Source organism: Chrysoperla carnea, chromosome X (assembly GCF_905475395.1).
Source record: "Chrysoperla carnea chromosome X, inChrCarn1.1, whole genome shotgun sequence".
Lineage (NCBI taxonomy): Eukaryota > Metazoa > Arthropoda > Insecta > Neuroptera > Chrysopidae > Chrysoperla > Chrysoperla carnea.
The window spans coordinates 15,438,575-15,458,459 of NC_058342.1; the positions used below are offsets into that span (position 1 = coordinate 15,438,575).

Consider the following 19,885-nt stretch of genomic DNA (forward strand, 5'->3'; position numbering starts at 1 on the left):
ATTTAAAAAATTAAATTGTAAAAAATAGCGACCTACAAAGGAGAAGGAGTGTATTTTATTTATTTTTTAATCATAACATTTTACAAGTTTGTAACAGTAAACAAGCATTTTAAACATGCATTTGATTTTAAAAATGTCATAAAATGTCTAATCATACTGTTCTATGCAGTTCTGTATTAGATATAAACAGGTGAAGAGCTCTTATGACTAATCAAACAAAAGTGACTTGTACAATTAAACACCTTTCTAAATAGTCTAAAGCACCGGTTTTAAATAAAATAGTGCTAAGGTATTGAATTTTTTCGAAAAGATATGTGAAAATTTTGATTTGAAATAATTTGACAATTTTTTTTCCGTAGTTGAATTAAAAAAAATAAATAAAATAATTATGGAATCAGCAGAAGTGCCGTCGTATTGTCCGCCGGGTATATCATTTCTCGATATATGGATTGATCATGGTTTTTCGAAATGTTTTATCGAAACCGTTTCAAATGGAAGTGTTTGTGCGTTTTTACTAATTTTTGGTAGTTTACAATTGTATATTTATAAAAAATATGCAACAGAAATTTCAGAAAATACTTTACGACGGTCATGTTTATACAAGTTACAATTATTTTTACATATATTTGTGCCTTTAATAGCGATTGTAAGATTTATTTTGCAAGCTACGATTCTAGATGATAAAACTGTTTATGGATACATGGTAAATATTTTTTTTTTTTTAATTTGTAATGTTAAGGCATTTTTTTAAATTTCAAATTGTTTGGTTAACTCAGCAGCTTTTTCCACGTGAGGTGTCAATGTAAATAACTGATTATTATAAGCTTAATTTTTTTCAAACAAGAGTTTAATAAGAAACAGCTCCCGCTTAATTTTGGATATTAGCTGTCAAAGACAATTTTTCTGAGACGTACTTAATACACCGAAATTTCTCACATAATCGAACTTGTGTTAAAAATTAAACGATTAAAGAATTTTATGTGAAAATTTGACTTTTTGGGACAATTTTGATATACTTAGTCTAATACACTAACAGTCTTTTTTTCTTGTGGGCTAAAAAAGGCCTAATCGGTAATTATTTGATATGCCTTGGAAAGGACTTAAGAAAAATTTTATTTTATTTTTCATCGTTTTAAGACAAAAGAAGTGAAAACAAACAATTGACTGAGTTAATTATTGAAATATCCTGTATAAAAAGTGTTGAATGTTGGTGCTTGAATTATTTTTAATAAATTAGAAAAGTTTAAATAACGAGTTATGAAGGCATTTGTTTACGTTTTTGAAAATTTTCAAAATGTTTTTTCGTTTTTCACAAGACCACTAGTTGAAGCTAACTGCAAATTTTCATCTCCCTATCTTTTATATAGTTTTGGAGAAAATGTACACAAAGTTTTATCCTAATTTGCGCCTTCACGGATAAATAATAATGTTAACGAAAAAATGTTTCAAACAAAAGTTGTTTATTTTTAGATAAGGAACATTTTTTGCATTTAAATTTTTGTTCTATCTCTAACAATTTACAAAATGGGTCTTACGGACTCAAGACTCAATTGACCTATGTTGCTCATTTACGAACTCGACCTCACTTTTAACGTCTCTAGCACGCTATTAAAATTGCTTGATATCTCTTTTCGTTTTTGAGTAATTGTCATGATTGACGGACAGACAGACGAACAACCGGAAATGGACTAATTAGGTGATTTTATGAATATCTATACCAAAATTTTGTTCATAGCATCAATATTTTTAAGCGTTACAAACTTGACTGAACACTTGAAGAATGATTATAATCCGAAACTAGTGTAAATTAAAAATTTTGTAAAAAAGTTTGTCCAAATACCTGCCAAAAATAATTCTATTTAAAAAAAATAATGGACTATATTAATAATAATAATTTGAATAAGTTTTTTTTTTTTTAATCTGGGTTTTCTTGGAGATTTTTTTGTTTGAAAAATATTGAAATAATTGTTTTTGCGATGTCTTTGAACTCTTTTTGTATTCAAATTATAAAGTTGTAATACTAGTTCAAGGCATATGTAAATATGACATTTTCGTGAAACTTTGAAAATCAATTATCTACACTATCTACACACTAAAAAAAATTAAAATAATGTCAACCTCATCTGGAAGTTGGCCGTTTCATATTGAAATAAAGTAAAAATACTTTCAAACAATTTCTTAATGATTGGAACAAGTACAGCTAAATATTTGTATTTACAAAATAATTGAATTTAAAATATGAATTCATTGATGCAAAATCACTGCATTTAAATGAAAGTTACTTCTATGAAAGAGATTGGTTTTAGTTTAAAGTTATGCATTTTTACGTTTAATCGACGACATAGTTGACGACAAATTACGTTTAATCGATTTGTAAATCTAAAATAGAGGGAGAAAAACAAGTGAAAACAAATCATTGACTGAATTAATTGTTGAAATACCATGTATAGAAAGTTTTGATTACTCTGTCACATTACACATGCATACATGTCACACATATATAACTGATATTTCCATATAATACATATTATACGCTTTGCGCATAATTTGCGCTCTCACGGGTAAACAGTGGTGTTTAAAAAAAATGTTCCAAACAAAATTTATCTATTTTCTTATAAGGAACATTTTTTACATTTAAACTTTTGTTCTATCTCTAACGGTTTACAAGATGGGTCCTACGGATCTCACTCGATCTCACTTTTTACGGCCTAAGCACGCTATAAAAATTTCAGCTTGATATCGCTTTTTTTTTTTGAGTTATTGTGATGACAGACGGACAGACGACAGACAGACAGGCAGACAACCGAAAATGGACTAATAAAGTGATTTTATGACCACCTATACCAAAATTTTGTTCATAGCATCAATATTTCTAAGCATTGCAAACTTGGTACTAAACTTAGTATACCTTGGTACATTTCATATACATGGTACCAAAAATTTTACACAGCAGAAAAATTACATAAATTGCTATTTATATTTTTAAGTACAATCATAAAATTTGTTTAAAATGCATTTAAGTTGATTCAATTTAATTGAATTGAAGTGTACTGATTTGAAGGTTGTCTGCAATGTGCAGTGCGTGTTTCACACGACAACGCATATTTTCACTATTTAGATAAATCATTTAGTTTTTTCTAACAACTTTCACAATTAAAATCCTTGAAAATGGCACTATATATGCATTTTATTAATGCCGCTAATAAAAACAAAAACCTGTTGTGCATAATAAATTTAATAAATTTTTATCCATTCCTGCATATTTTTTATCTCCATATACTACAATGAATTATGTAATATACGGGGTGTCCCACTACCTCACCCAAAAATTTTATATATATTATAAAATGCTAATGTTGGTACGTGAAGACAGGGTTTTCTATATGACCACCAACTCCAATCAACTGTCTGTTGGGGCGGTAAATACCCCTTGGTCTCCTGGTGAAAGTAAGGGAATTTGATTGCGATGGGTGGTTGTGAGTTTCAAAAATGTGAAAAAATATATATCTGCCCTTTTCTTACTCATGTGAACTTTCGAAAATTTTCAGAACAAATTTCTGGAATGATCTAGAAAGTTTCAAAATGTGTGGAACACTGTTACGGTCAAAACGATTCGAAATTTTCTAAAAAATTCTAGAAAGTTTTAGAAATGATCTAGAAAGTTTGTTTAAACCGACAACTATAATCATGATCAACTTTAAAATGACCGCCGAGAGCTGTTAGCGCCATCTTTCAAGGACCAGTAGAATTATCAAGCCAGAACTTAAATCTTTTAATTTCAATCAAGTTTATTTATTTTTTCAAGAGTATTGTAAAAAGTAAATTGTTTATATTAAAATATTCTGTCTGGATATAAATTTTATTAAATTAAACGATTTCCTAACAAGAAAAAGGACAAGAGAAGCTAATAGAATAGAATAAAACCCTTATCTCGAACATTCTTTTAACCAGAAGCCTCTAGAACAACCTCAGGGTATAAAACGAGACTCTTTCGGCGACTTGAGTCAGTCTTTCTTGAGAAATCACAGAATTCGGATCTAAAAAGAAACCAGAGCGAGAATAAATGGATAGCATATTAATCAAATTAAATTTTTGAAAATGTTTCTAACTTTGAAAGTGATATACAACTAAATATTCTAGAATAAGTCTATCAATATCTAAGATAGAAATCTATAATATTTATGTTAAAAAATGGATCCTTAAATATTATTTATACCATTAAACATGAGCTGTATTTTAATCCGAGCAACGCCGGGTTTGGCTGCTAGTCTTATACATTTAAACGAGTAATTCTTGTATATTTACAGCAAAAACTGAAACAAACTTCCATCTATTGACGAGTAGTAATACTATTATTTTTTAAACTGTGAGAAACTAACTACTTTACCGACACTGAAACACTAAAGATAGGTTTCAGTAGATAACGTTGTTACACGATTAGTATGCAGGGGGCGTTTGGCTAGCTAGGTTTCATTTTAAGAAAACGTCGTAGTACCTTTTGTAACTTTCGCAATTATTGTAACTTTCTAGGGTAAAAATGCTGCCTGTATGTGGAGGTTGTCTGACTGTACGCATAACATATTTTAGTACCGGTATTATTACGCAATTTTTTCATATTTTCCTCAAAAATAAAGACTTATATATTGTACTGAAAGTAAACGGGGAGGGATGTGCTATAAATTCGTTTCATGATCCCCATATAAAACATAATTTATGTGTTTTGGGAAGTCTAGTATATATGTTTCCCGATACTTTTGGGCAATCCCAGCGGCTTTTTTTTTGTTCAAATGATTTGAAATTTGGTTTGCAGATTGATGCTATAACAGCGGAAACTTATTTCAGCAAATTGTAGGGGAACCCCAGGGAAGTCACTTCTTTTGACATTTTTTATGGCTGTGCCGCCTTCCCAAATTGAAATAGAGGGTGGAAAATTGGTTTGTAGATTGGATTAATGTCAAAAATGTGCCTTTTGGAATATTAACTTCTCACCTACTCTTTCTTCTCTTTTAATCAAAATGGAGGGTTAAAAATTGGTATCCAAGTTGAGTAATTGTCAAGGATGTGTCTTTTAAGAGTGGCAACTAATTAGCCCCTCTTCCCCTTTTTATACCATATATATATGAAATATATCAAGGTATACTAAGTTTAGTCCCAGCATAAGTCAAGGCCTTAGCTCCGTAGTACCCATTTTGTAAACCGTTAGAGATAGAACAAAAGTTTAAATATAAAAAATGTTCCTTATATAAAAATAAACAACTAATGTTTAAAACATTTTTTCGTAATCATCACTTCTTACACGTGACGGGCCAAATTATGTTAAAAACATTATATAGTATGTATATACAGGTACCCATTGGTTATATTTTAAATTTATTCGTTACATATATTATGTATGTGTTTGTTTTTATCTTTCTTTACTTACATGACATTAAAAACAAACGAATGCATAATCAACACTGTCTATACATGGTTTTTCATCAATTAACTCAGTCAATTGATTGTTTTCATTTGTTTATACAACGAAATTATATTTTTAAGCAGTTTTGTTTGAAGACATTTGATATTTTTCACAAAAGTCAAAAATCGCGTTTGGATTTCAATAAAAAGTTTCAAGTAGTAAGAAACATTAAATGAAGGAAAAATATGACTTTAGTGATGAATTTCTGCTGCTCATAATTTTTTTTTTAGAATTTAATAAATAGAATAATCACTGAATCATTATTGAACAAAATCTTATTATCAATTCTATCAGGTAATTAAAATGTCATCGGCTAAGTATATCATGCTGTATGAAGTTGTCCCTTCTCTTTGTATAATTGGCTGATGCTTATTGAATACAGGTAATTTTACTAAATAAGGAATTTTCGACGTCTCAGATAAAAATATCATTAAAAATGTGTTTCAAATCAATTTATTTGTATGAAAATTGAATTTCGGTCAAATTTGATCATAATGCGAGATTTTGTTAATCTTGGCATTAGGTCTCGATAAATCCGACGCTCCAAACGCAAACGTTTTTGAATTATGGTCGTTGGAATGTCAATAACCAAAGGGTAAAGCTATATTACTTTTTAAAGAATAAACTGCGCCAATTTACTAAGGGAACAAAATTTTTCCACATCATTTTGCCTAAATTTTAAACTAAATCTCCGCGAAAAATAATCGAATTCGGAACTTCAATAGTCCATTTGAAAACCTGTACTTTCTAGTTTTGGCATCTATTGGTGAGTGTGAAATGTTTTCCCTAAATTTTATATGAAGTTTAGAAGCGTACCAAAATTTTAAAAATTATTTTACAACCACTGGAAAGCTTGTTTATTTTTCTTGAAAATGAGCTATACAAAAATTACCATACAAGCTTTTCGGACCAAGATATTTGCTTGCCAAGCAAAATTGACACTTCTGGATTTAAAATCCTCCATCTTTTGAAATAATCATCGTACCGGAATTTTTCCATATCGTTCGAAAACTTAAACTACCTTATTTTAAGCCCTGGCATATTGTTTTGTAAAATCTTTTATAACTCCCCCATTTTTCGTTTTTAAAACATTCAAAAAATCTAATTTTTCCATATTTTAGGCGTTTTGTCACCTGGCAACGTTACCTAAAATCTTATCATGTTCATTAGAAAATTTGTACTTTCTAGTTTTGGAAATTATTGTTCAAAAATTGTTATCATTCCTTGTCGCTTTGTACGGAGGGTGGAAATTTTAAGAAATGTAAAACCTATATAAATTTTAAAAATTATTTTTCAAAAAATTAGTTAACATCGCTCGAAAATTTGCTTATTTTTCTTGAAAATGAGCTAAAAAAGTTCCCGTACGAGGGAACTTCATCATCAAAGTTGAAAACAAGGTACAAATAATTTCAATCACATGTTTAAACTTGCTTTGGCGCTCGTACTATCTTAAATGGACATAAATCTAAAACTTTAAAATATTAAGATTTTTCCACTTAACATAAAAACGCTAAAACACGTTGTATTCTTGGTAATAGATTGATTTTCTAACTAGAATGTACAAAAAATGTCGAGCCAAAATCAGACTTTCATCTTTAGTTCTTAAAACAATCCGTATACTCATATACTGTCGAAGGAACAATAAAGTTATATTGCTAAAAATTTATTAACTTGTGAGCTGGATCAGCTTTATACAGGACCACACTTATTTTTAATACATAAATTAACTCCTACATTGTTACCACAACGAAACTTGATTTAAAAACAAAGTACAACACGTGTTTACTAGTATTTTTATGCATATATGCATAAAATAAGAAAAAATTTGTATTAATATATCTCTTTTCCATAATTTTCTTATAGTTGACCTCATTACTTGATATGATCATATACAGGGTGTCCCGTGACTCGATGCACATAGCTTAGGAGCATATTTTTTGAATAATTTTAAGTCGAAAGTGCCCTATATACTTTTGTACAAAATCAAATAGTTAAGGAGTTATGGACACTATTGAAAATAACCAATAAAGTAAAGCCATGGTTGAGTAAAGTAGTTGAATGTTTTATTAATTTAAATTTTTTCTTCGTACTCTACAAAAGGGACTACTTTCGATTATGTTAAGGGTAGCTTCTTCGTCGGAAAGTTCTTGCTGTACTAGACGGTCTACATTAGCTTTAAAAAATTACACTGTGCTAAAACAAAAATGTCCTAATTTTTTGTAGAAACTGTAGATAAATATGTATGCCGAAGATCAATGTTTCTAGTTTTCAAAACCGTTAAGCAATCGAAAATCGTTAAAAATTGACGGAATTGCAATTGTTTAAGTGCGCGGAGTACACGAAAAACGGTTTTCCCAAAATAACTTGAAAATTTAGAAGTGTTCGACAATTTTGAAACAGATTTTCATTCAAAATTACTAGCACGGTGTTACCTTTGTTACCTTTTCTTGTCAAATGACGATGAACATTTATGAATACTTGTTTATTAGGAATTTATCGATCAGAAAACGGCCGCTGTTATTCCCGCATTGTCACTCATAAACGTCACAATATCCGCAAATAAAGTTAATATCGACATATTCTTGATTTGTAAGCATAGCCATTAAATTAGTCTTAAAATTATAACTTAAAAATTAAAGAGCCAAACATAAACAATCGGGTCTCTTAAACTATACTCATCGAGTCATGGAACACCCTGTATACGAACTTAATGTATAGACTTAATTATTTTTTATTTTCACATACTTAAGTTTGTCATGAGAATTGATACATTACATAAAAAAGTAGTTCTTATAAAGACATTTTAGGCGCCGTTTTCGAGAAATTTTGACAAGCCTAAGCTTTGATGTCAAGTTCAGTTTTTAGTTGGACTCTAAAGCTCATATTATCCTTATATTAAAAAAAAAATGGTTGACTTAATAATAATACAAAAGAGAGGTGCCGTAAACGTCTATTGATAATTTTACAAAAGACCAAATTATCAAACATTAATGTGACGCCGCATTCAAACTCAAAAAAAATGATCATGCAAAGTTGATGTTGCTTCCTCCGAAAAATTTCTAAATCTGTGCCAATTGAACCTGAAGGGTTTTATACTAGTGGAGAGCCATAATATGTATACCTCGGAATCCAGTGCCAGTCCATGAATCTTTATAAAAACTGTTCGACTGCATTGTTTAATGCTTACTTATTCAAGTCATTTGCATGAAGACTGACGGAGTTAAAACGAAAACAAAGTTTCTCGGGTCTCTCTTTTTATGTTTTATTCAGTACAAAAACTGGTAAATTTACCACGGGAACTAAAAAAATGCTCGTCCTTTTCCAATTATCTTTATTTATGTACTGGCAACATGCTCAGAAAATTCTAGCAGTTTCGAATAACAATTTTTTTATTTTAATTAAAAAATCTTGATCGTTAAATAACTCGAGAAATAATAAAGTTACAGAAAAAAGTTTTGATGGAAAAAATTTAGCTTTTTCTCAGCAAAATATTTTACCTTCTAAACTTTTTTTGTAGCTTCATTATTTTTCGAGTTATTTAACGATAAAGACATTTTGTTTGTTTTTTTCGAAACATTTGTTTGAATTTCAATTTCAATTTAAAAAAATATATATATCCAAAACTGCTAGAGCTTTTTGAGCATGTTTTCAGTACCTAAATTAGAAAGTAAATTAGAAAGCGGCAAGCATTAATTTTAGTTCCCGTGGTAAATTAATCAGTTTTTGTACTGAATAAAACATAAAAAGAAAGGTACGAAAAATTTTGTTTTCTTTATAACTCCGTCAATTTTCATGCAAATGACTTTAAACTTTTTCTATTTTCATGGTTTTTTATAGTACTTGAAAAAGTGTATGATATTCTTCAAAAAATTTCATATTTATTCAGTTATTTGACGTTAAATACTCCGAATTTCAATCGCCAATAACTCGGAAAGTATATGAACTTTTCGGAATACGCCTATATGACTTTATTTGCTTAGAATTCATCCTTATATCGATTCCCGTCATTTTTGTTTTTAACTTCTTTAAGTAAGCTTTAAACAATGCAGTCGAACAGTTTTTATAAGAATTCATGTACTGGCCTTGGATTCCGAAATTTCAAGATATTTATACCTTACGGCTGGCTCTCTATTATACGCAACCTTCATAATTTTAGTCTCAAGTTTAAAAAATTTAGAAATATTGATGGTACGAACAAAATTTGGGTATATGTGTTCATATTAAAATCATCTAATTAGTTCATTTTCGTCTGTCCGTTTGCCGTCACCACGATAACTCAAAAGTGAAAAGAAATATCAAACTGAAATTTTTATAGCGTGCTCAGTACGTAAAAGTGAGTTTGAGCTCGTAAATGAGGAACATAGATTAATTGGGTCTTGGGTCCGTAGGACCCATTTTGCAAACCGTTAAAGATAGAACAAAAGCTTAAATGTAAAAAATGTCTCTTATAAAAAAATAAACAACTTTTGTTTGAAACATTTTTTCGTAAATAATATGTATGTGGAGGTTATCTGACTGTACGCATATACACTTATTTCAGTACCGGTATTATTACGCAAGTTTTCATATTTTCCCCAAAAATAAAGACTTATATATTGTACTGAAAGTAAACGGGTAGTAATGTGCTATAAATTCGTTTCATGATCCCCATATAGAACATAATTTATGTGTTTTGGGAAGTCTAGTATATATGTTTCCCGATACTTTTGGGCAATCCCAGAGACTTTTTTTTTGTTCAAATGATTTGAAATTTGGTATATAGATTGATGCTATAACAGCGGAAACTTATTTCAGCAAATTGTAAGGGAACCCCAGGGAAGTCACTTCTTTTGACACTTTTTATGGCTGTGCCGCCTTCCCAAATTGAAATAGAGGGTGGAAAATTGGTTTGTAGATTGGATTAATGTAAAAAATGTGCCTTTTGGAATATTAACTTCTCACCTACTCTTTCTTCTCTTTTAATCAAAATGGAGGGTTAAAAATTGGTATCCAAGTTGAGTAATTGTCAAGGATGTGTCTTTTAAGGGTGGCAACTAACTAGCCCCTCTTTCCCTTTTTATACCATATATATATGAAATATATCAAGGTATACTAAGTTTAGTCCCAGCATAAGTCAAGGCTTTAGCTCCGTAGGACCCATTTTGTAAACCGTTAAAGATAGAACAAAAGATTAAATGTAAAAAATGTCTTTTATAAAAAAATAAACAACTTTTGTTTGAAACATTTTTTCGTAAATAATATGAAAAGAAACAATTGTTTGTTTTCACTTGTTTTTTTTTTTACAATATCATCAAAAATAATTTTTTTTTTAATGAAGCAAAATAATTTTTAATTTTAAATAACAAAAAATTCTTTTTTTCTTTGTAGATATTAACGCTGGTGTTAAATATTTTCATGTATCCATATGCATTACTTATATTAAGTAAAGAACGTCGGTTTATGTTACCGAGTGTTCCAAGTCGTGGCCATGGATTAATCCTATTACAATTTTGGTGCTTTGTATTCGTATTTGAAAATTTATCGTTTGTTAATTTAGGCCAAAAAAGATGGTGGTTCCATTTACATACGTAAGTATTAAAATTACAATTTAGGGCCAGCCGTAATTAATCGAGGAAAAAAAGCCCAGGAAATTTGACCCAGGAATCTCTCCGCGCCATAAAATTTTTATGTTTGTCAGAGTGTACTCAACAAAATTATATTCATACGAACTGGTGTTTATTCGATTTACTTCCATAAATTGGGGAAGAATTACCCTACTTCCGATCACCACAATCCTTTACTTAACATTTAAAAAATCTATTGGATTTTGTATTTAGGACGATTCTGGAAATTTTTTTATTCCAGACCATTTTTACCTAACCTCACAGTTTTCGAGATATAAGCATAAAAATAAAGGCGGATTTTCGCCGAAAGTTCGTTATTGACGAAAATAAAAATTTGAAAGCCAGTAGATATTATATTTTGGACAATTCTCATCATTTTTTGACTCTTGACAATTTTCACCAAACCTCATCGTTTTCGATATACAGTGTGTGTTAATTTCAAAAGTATCCACCCTTAATAACCCTTGACCTGATGTGATTATTTTAGTGAAAACACGTCGATTAAGATATAATTTTACGTTTCACCACTTTAGGCATTCCCTACTTTGTTATACTTCATTTGAAAGAACATAAAATTCTCTATTCCATAATAAAAAAAATGAAATCGACAAGGAGTGGAAATTTCAATTTTGGGGTGGGTCTAGGTGAATGAATGAAACCTATAATTTTCTAGGTATCAATTTTGAACTCCCCCGTCGATATCTAAATCGACTTGTATTCACACAAACAATAATCACATCAGGTCAAGAGTTATTGAGGGTAGATCTTTTGAAATGAACGCACTGTATATGTCTCGTTTTATGGGCGTAAATCGAAAAAACACAAGTTCACATGAATATGATTTTGTTGAGTCTTGTTGACACTCGAAACAAATATTTTACATCGACTCCCATAAAAATCTGATGGTGTGAAATCTATTCCTGGATAAGGCTGTTTTTTTCGGTTATATTTTCTCGATTAAATATTTGAAAGTCACAAAGTAGGGAGTCTGACACCTTGAAAATTAGTTTCAGATGTCTGAATATCCGCAAAAAATATTCGATCTTGCCTGTATAGAGCTCAATCGAAAACATATATTTTCAACTTTTGAAAATATAGCTTAAAAGTTATTATCTAAAAGGAAAAAATTCATGTATTTTTGAAACCTTCCACAATTCTTTATAAGGTTGTAAAAACATAAAAATCATACCGCGTAGTTAAAAATTTCCCACGGTCTCTGTAAGAGAAGTATCCAACTCTGAAAATTTCATTGTTGAAAAAATTGTTAGGCACAACCTTGACTCAAATTTCCAGCCCTTCTGAAACGACTTTCAAAGATTACGCCTGACACTACACTTTATATGTATAATTGATAAGATTTTTAATCTGATTATCTGTTTCAGATTATCTGATAAATTAGAGATGACCCTATTTGTACTACGTTACACATCATGTTTGTGTATATTTATTTTGGGTTTGAAAGCACCAGGAATTTTACTCAACAGCGATTATTATAATCTCAACGATTCTAGCAGCCATATTACGATGATTCCTCCAGTAAGTCTGTGTGAATATTTTTTATTTTTGGCGCTTGGCAACCCTAGAATACATATTTTTGCAGTGGAACTTGGTTAGGTGAGATCTGGATAAGTGAGAAACCTCCATTACTGGAACTCATGCTGAGGTCCACACACTTTGGCACTGAATTACGTCTGTTAGTAGGACGAAGAAAACCTCTATATATGGGATTCGTTCTTTCGATTTTATCATTTTTGTTACCTCTATAACTGTGACATCGACTGAATTTTATATGCATTAACCTCTGTAACTGAGAATTGAAATAACATCGTTTTGTTTGTTTACTTAGTTATTATTATTCTATCCGTTAATTCCGTATTTAATTAATTTTGAGCCTTAGTTGTCCTACAACCGAAATAACCTGTATTCTGACCTCTATTAATGGATCCCTCTGTTGAGACACTGGATAAATGGAATACCATCATAAGTGACACAAATATGCAGATCCCTTGATGTCCCATTTAACCAAGTTCCACTGTATTACGAAACTAACATGAAACTTTTAATAGCTTTTTCTATCTCAACACATTATACCATTTAACATATGAGAGTAAATGTGTTGAGATAGAAAAGGTTATTAAAAGTATCATGTATTGAGGGTCTTTGACTTATATAAAATATACAAAAATTTGAAAAAATTTAATATATATATATATAATATAAATATGTAATTTGTATCACTTATATAGTTGTGCGAAACGTTTTTTCTGTATACACAAACATAAAAATTTATTCTATTTTTAAAGACTAACTAAGACGCGAAAAGATTACATTAGACGAATCATTTTAGCTTTTCAAAGAGAATTTTTTTGTACCTCGACCTATCGGGCCCACTTTTTTAAAAATGTTTAAGATGGTCCATATATGAAAATCTACATCTAACTTGGTGCCGCAAGAAAGTTTGGCCATTGCTATGGACCAAATAGGCAAACCATTGGAATCCATTTGTGAGATTATATTTTTAAACTTTGAAAATATTCAACAAAATAAACCAAAAAAGTATTATCGTGTTTTTTTGGGTTCGTTGATCACGATTTCGTAGTTAAAATATGGATGTACTCTTCTCCTCCTGGAGTAATTCACTCCCTACTGGCCCAACACAGCAATATTCTATAAATATTAAACAAAATAGACCAAAAAAGTATACTCGGAGGTTTTTGGGCTCACTGATCACGATTCCGAAGTTAGAATGTGTAAATACTCCCTCCCTTCTGGGGTAAATCGCCCCCCGCTGGCACAAGATATCCATATTTTGTAAATATTCAACAAAATAGACCAAAAAAATATACTCGGGAATATATCGAAATTTTAACTTTGAAATCGTGATCAGCGAACTCAAAACCGCCGAGTATACTTATTTGGTTCATTTTGTTGAATATTTACAGAATATTGTTGTGTTGGGCTAGGGGGGGCGAATAAACCCAAGAGAGGAGGGAGTATTTTCATATTCTAACTTCAGAAACGTAATCAGTGACCCAAAAACCACCCGAGTATACTGTTTTTTTCCATTTTGTTAAACATTTGTAGAATATAGCTATTTTGAATCAGCGGGGCGAATTACGTCCGGAGGGGGGGTGTATCGAAATTCTGACTCCGGAATAGTGATCACCGACCTCGGAATTCTCTAGGTATACGTTTCAGGCCCATTTTGTTGAATATTTTCAAAGTTTTAAAATTTTAAAAAACACCTCAGAAATGAATTCTGATAATTGACCTATTTGACCCATAGCAATTGCCAAACTTTCTAGCGGCACCAAGTTGGATGTAGATTTTGAAATGTGGATCTTCCTGAACAATTTTTTAATTAAAATTTGCTCCCTACGGTCAAGGTACAAAAAAATTCTTTATTTTACACTTGTTTCGTCTAAAATGATTCGTCTACATGTAATTTCTCAGAACAAAAGTGACAAAGTAGGTTACGTCTTAGACCGGATATCTTTGATCCTAGACCTTTTTTACCTAACCTCACCTTTTTCGAGATAAGCACTTGAAAAAGGCCTATAGTCCTATAGTATTGTCTAAAAAGGCGTTATAGACAAAAATAAAGATTTGTTTATTAATTGAATTTGTAAGATATGTGGTGCTTCTGTCCCACTTTATGGGCGTAAATTGAAAAAACTTTAGTTCGCATTAATATGATTGTGTTGAGTTAAATGCTATTTGAACCAAACTCCACCCTTTAGTTTTGTGGACTGGGCAAATTTAATGAGTTTAGGAGGTAAACTGGCCCCTAAACAAACATAAAATTGGCTAAAACCGATTTTCAAAAATTTATTAATTTTCTATTTTTAGCTAATTTAGTCCACAATTTATTTTTGAGATTAGCGCAAATATACAACCAGGCTCTTTAATTTTATTAATATAGATTTAATTTTACAGGAAACCGCGAACCAAGGATCTACATGGCGTAATGCATGGAAAAAGATACGACTTTTAGCTCCATTTGTATGGCCCAAAAAAGATAGATTTTTACAAGTACGAGTAATCGTTTGTTTCAGTCTTCTTATTATTGGACGTGCTTTAAATTTGCTTGTTCCAATATATAGTAGAGCTTTAGGTATGTAATATTAATATACTAATGGGTGTCCAAAAAATAAATGTATACACACCTATTTGTCCTGTAACACTTATTATTTTGGTTTGTTTACTAAACTCTTTAACGTCAAAATGGTGCAGTAAAATGTTTAATGTTTCTTGTATTGAATTCCGAAAATTACATCTAGAAATATCTCAAAATTTTTACCCTAGATCCCTTGACTAATTTTTTTTTTTGTTTTCTTCTTTTAGTCGATTCCATGAATGTGAAAGATGCAATCTTTAGATGGGATTTAGTCCTTATATTTGTGGGACTAAAATTTTTCCAAGGCGGTGGAACTGGAATACAAGGTTTATTAAATAATTTACGAGCATTTTTATGGATTCGAGTCCAGCAGTATACAACCAGAGAAATCGAGGTAAAAATACAGATTCAAAAAATGTTCTATTTATTTTACTCCCCAACAACGATATCTCCTTTGACAGTCAAGATACAATCTGGTACATAGACGCATCCGAAACCGGAGTAGATTCGGGGAATGTACTCCTAGCGACCAAAAACGAACATGGCACGAACATTTATTCTATCAGGTAGCCAGGCTGCGCTCAAGGCGTTAAATTCATCTGAATTAATTTCTAAAACTATTTTGGAATGCACCAAATCAATACAAATTTGGGTAAACATAACAAACTCATTATTCACTAGATGACCGGATACTCAGGAATCGGTGGAAACGAAGAGGTTGAAAAATTGGCCAAAATGGGTGCATGTACTTCGCTACCCTGATAACCCTAATAAAAAAGTCCGATTAATGAATTGGAAATTTCTAATTCAACCAATATATACAGCGTGTTCTGTTATTAATTGCAGAGACCTAACTTCCCAAAATAAGCTCATCAAGAGCAACAAAAAAACTTTTTTCCAAATTGGGATCTGAGCCCTAATTTGGGAGCTACCGGTATGACAAAAATTGACAAATTTGTTTATTCACTGACTCTCATTCGATAACCAGTAGCCAATGATAATCAGTAGATATTAGTAAATTTCATTTAATAATATTCAACTGAGGTAGGGATTTTTAAAAATTATAACATGATTTAATTGGATTATATTATTTTGCAAAAACATTAAATTATTGTACGTAAACAAACAAGCTATGTGAAAATTGATGTGGTGTGTTTGCATAGGTCCAATGATAAATTGTTTACTTATTCGTTGTGTACGTAGTCATGGTAGGGACAATAAAATCGATGCCAGCGCTTCCAGTGAAAAATTTTAGCGTTAAAGGGGGCTGTTATGACTAATTTGCAGTTCTTTACATGTTAATGTTATAGAAATGTCAAATTAAAATTATTGAAAAACAAGAATTAATTAAACTTAATTCATTAAAAATTGTGAAAATAAGAAATCAAATTGCACAAATATTATTTTTCAAATGTAAATTATCATAATTATTTATTTAAATTTGTGAGACAATAATTTTTAATTTTCAATGTAAGTCTTAAATGCAATCCATACAATTATATATGCATCCATACAATTCTATAATTAAAGTAGTGTATCGTTACCATGGAAACGAAACTCACGCACGGAGCGAATAAGTATTATTATTTTCTCAGAATAATAGAATAAAAATATTAAAAGTGAGACAGTTTAATAATTTTATACATTTTTTATTCTTTTATTCTGAGAAAATAATAATACTTATAATAAGTAAACAATTTATCATTGGACCTAAGCAGACAAACCACACCCATTGTCACATAGTTTGTTTATTTACGTACAATAATTTTTTGCAAAATAATATAATCCAATTAAATAATGTTATGATTTTTAAAAATCCCTACCTCAGTTGAAAATTATTAAATGAAATTTACTAATATCTTCTGATTATCATTGGCTATTGGTTATCGAATGATAGTCAGTGAATAAACGAATTTATCAATTTTTGTCAAACCTGTAGCTCCCAAATTAGGTCTCAAATCCAAATTTGGAAAAGAGTTTTTTTGTTGCTCTTGATGAGCTTATTTTGAGAAGTTAGGTTTCTGCAATTAATAATAGAACACGTTGTATATATGCACGTCTATGTACCAGAGACTTGTACAAATTTTTCTTCGTAGATATAAAAAAATAAAAAAATAAAAATTATATTTTTACAGCACTAAAACTAAAATAAATTTGTTTTGGATACGTTTTTAGATTGAAATGTTTCGTCATTTACATAGTCTAAGTTTACGATGGCATTTAAATCGTAAATCTGGAGAAGTTCTTCGTGTAATGGATCGTGGAACAGATTCCGTGAACAATTTATTATCCAATATATTATTTAATATACTTCCAATTTTTGTGGATATAACCATTGCTGTCGTTTTCTTCTTTACAACATTTAACGCCTGGTTTGGAATCATTGTATTTATTACAATGTTTTTATATATACGTAAGTAATGAAATCTGACAGAGTGAGGGTAATCTATATTAATGGACGATGTTGGTAAAAAACATCGACATAGGACCATCGAATGTTTCACTTTCTTGCCATCGGAGATCGATGTTAAAAAAAATCAAATTTAAAGAATTTATATATATAAAAAAAATACATGTTATCGATCATTCTCATAAAATTTTATATATAACGATTAATATATATTTATAACGATTAATCATAATTCACATTGTAATTTCCGTATGTTTCATTATGAGTATGATAACTTTAATAATCATTAACAGATGTCGTTGACATCGGTTGACAAGTTTAATTAATATGTCACAAAAAATTGTGTTTATAAAATAGACAATCGACTCCGAAAATTTTAAAGAACCATAACTCAGCGCTTTAAACCGTTGTAACGTTGTCAAATCATGATAACTTTCAATTTTCAATCATGATACAGAAGATTTCTAGAGTATAATATGTCGATAATATAGGAATTATAACTACAATAACTAATCAAATGAATGGTCCAAAATACTATTTATTTTTATGTACATATTATTAATTGTTATAAAATCAGTTTAATTATTATGATAAATTATGGTAATGTGTGTATTAAATTTTGTACGCTATTTAAAATTTTGAAAAAAAGATGGTCTGTTGACGACCCAAACTACCTTAATAATGCTATATTGGTTAATATTTCACATATTACTGCGCCTCTACCGTACGAGGTACTATAACTAAAAATCGATGAATAAAATCAAATAAAAACTTATAGACAACAGATTATAAATTTGTGCTAAGAAGATCAAACTTGGACTAGTCTATGAAAAACTTCACAATTCATACCCAATTTAATTTTAATTTTGTTTTAAATGGCCTCAAATCCGATTAAACCGACATTGAAGGAATCGTAAAATATACTCGGTATATCCGATAGTTCTTATAAGCGATATGTTCATTTTACCTCTAAACAGGTATAGGCCCGTTTCTATTGTTAGTACAAATTCGAAAAAATATCATAAATAGTACATAAAAAGTACTATCTTTTCATACTATTATTATCACTACCCCCACCCCGCCATTTCCGGCGAAAAAAATTGTTAATTTCAAAACTTCAATTGCTTAATTTCAATATTTTTAAAAAAAACCCGCCAAAAAAGGCCATTCTAGGGTAAATTTTTGTGCAAGTTTTTTAGCTGTATGTTTTTAATAACATTACGAACCCCATCCTCATGACCGCGAAGTGTGTACCACAAAAAAGTTGGTGTCCAAATTGAGGGTCTGAAATATCATACTGATTTTGGGTAGGCCCAACTCAACTCTTTGGTGTTCCAATCTATTTTTTGACGACTTAGCTCTTATTTTTCCCTCGGAGAAGGATAATTTTAGTGGAAAATCCACCAAGTATCGCCGGTAACTAGTTCATATTAATCTTCTCAGATCATTTGGTGTTCCAGTTAGTGTTTTATTCGGGGAATTGAAACAATAATACGAATTAATGTTTCAAACTGAGTTTATTTACCGACTTCACAAATGGCGTTAGTGCAAAGATCTCATACTTACCGATTTCGTTATCTTATGCACCAACCGTTATGCATACATTACCGACTTAATTCACTTATGCACTAACAGTTGGCAACTGTGAATTTAAACCTGTCAACGAAATGGCCCCTATTACAAACGAAAACATAGACGTACCTACATTAAAAAAAACTCGTAGCGCAGTTTTTAAAATTCCATCATCAGTACAAAAACAATAGCTCCATTTACTTCGGAAATTAGCTAAAATATTAAAAATTTAATTTTGATTCTAGTTTCTACGATTGGTGTAACCGAATGGCGTACAAAGTTCCATAGACAAATGAATTTAGCTGATAATGCAACAAAGGCTCGTGCTGTTGATTCGTTATTAAATTTTGAAACTGTTAAATATTATGGAGCTGAAGCGTATGAAGTTAATGAGTATAGAGAAGCGATTCACGAATATCAAGTAAGTTTTATACCGTATCGAGATTGTTTCGCAAAAGCGTGGACATTGATTAGTGTCAGGCATAGTATTTGATAGTCGTTAGTGACCGGCTGGAAATTTGAAAGGTTGTTGTAAAGATCGTGCATAACAACTTTTTCCTCAACAAAGTTTTTAAAATGGGAACTTTACGTTCAGAAGTAGTCTAATAAAATTAAATAGAATATCAAGATAATAAAGAAGATGCAAGATTAATGCAACTTTGAAATTTTCCAAAACTGTTTATTAGGTTGTAAACACTTTGTAAAAAAAATTCGAACTCTCAGGG

The 19,885-nt window shown here is 30.3% G+C and overlaps 1 protein-coding gene across 2 annotated transcripts in view; it reads left to right on the forward strand.

Annotated features, from left to right (window-relative positions):
• Positions 1–162: 162 nt before the first annotated feature.
• The window catches only part of LOC123302332 (ATP-binding cassette sub-family B member 6), a 33,094-nt gene continuing 13,371 nt past the window's right edge, over positions 163–19,885 (forward strand). For both annotated transcript variants that reach the window (XM_044885220.1, XR_006535500.1), the window contains exons 1-8: positions 163–289; positions 360–703; positions 10,826–11,025; positions 12,444–12,597; positions 14,998–15,175; positions 15,406–15,572; positions 17,354–17,591; positions 19,406–19,581. In XM_044885220.1, the coding sequence (XP_044741155.1) occupies positions 389–703; positions 10,826–11,025; positions 12,444–12,597; positions 14,998–15,175; positions 15,406–15,572; positions 17,354–17,591; positions 19,406–19,581 (1,428 nt within the window). In that variant the 5' untranslated portion in view covers positions 163–289; positions 360–388. The remainder of the gene's footprint in view (positions 290–359; positions 704–10,825; positions 11,026–12,443; positions 12,598–14,997; positions 15,176–15,405; positions 15,573–17,353; positions 17,592–19,405; positions 19,582–19,885) is intronic.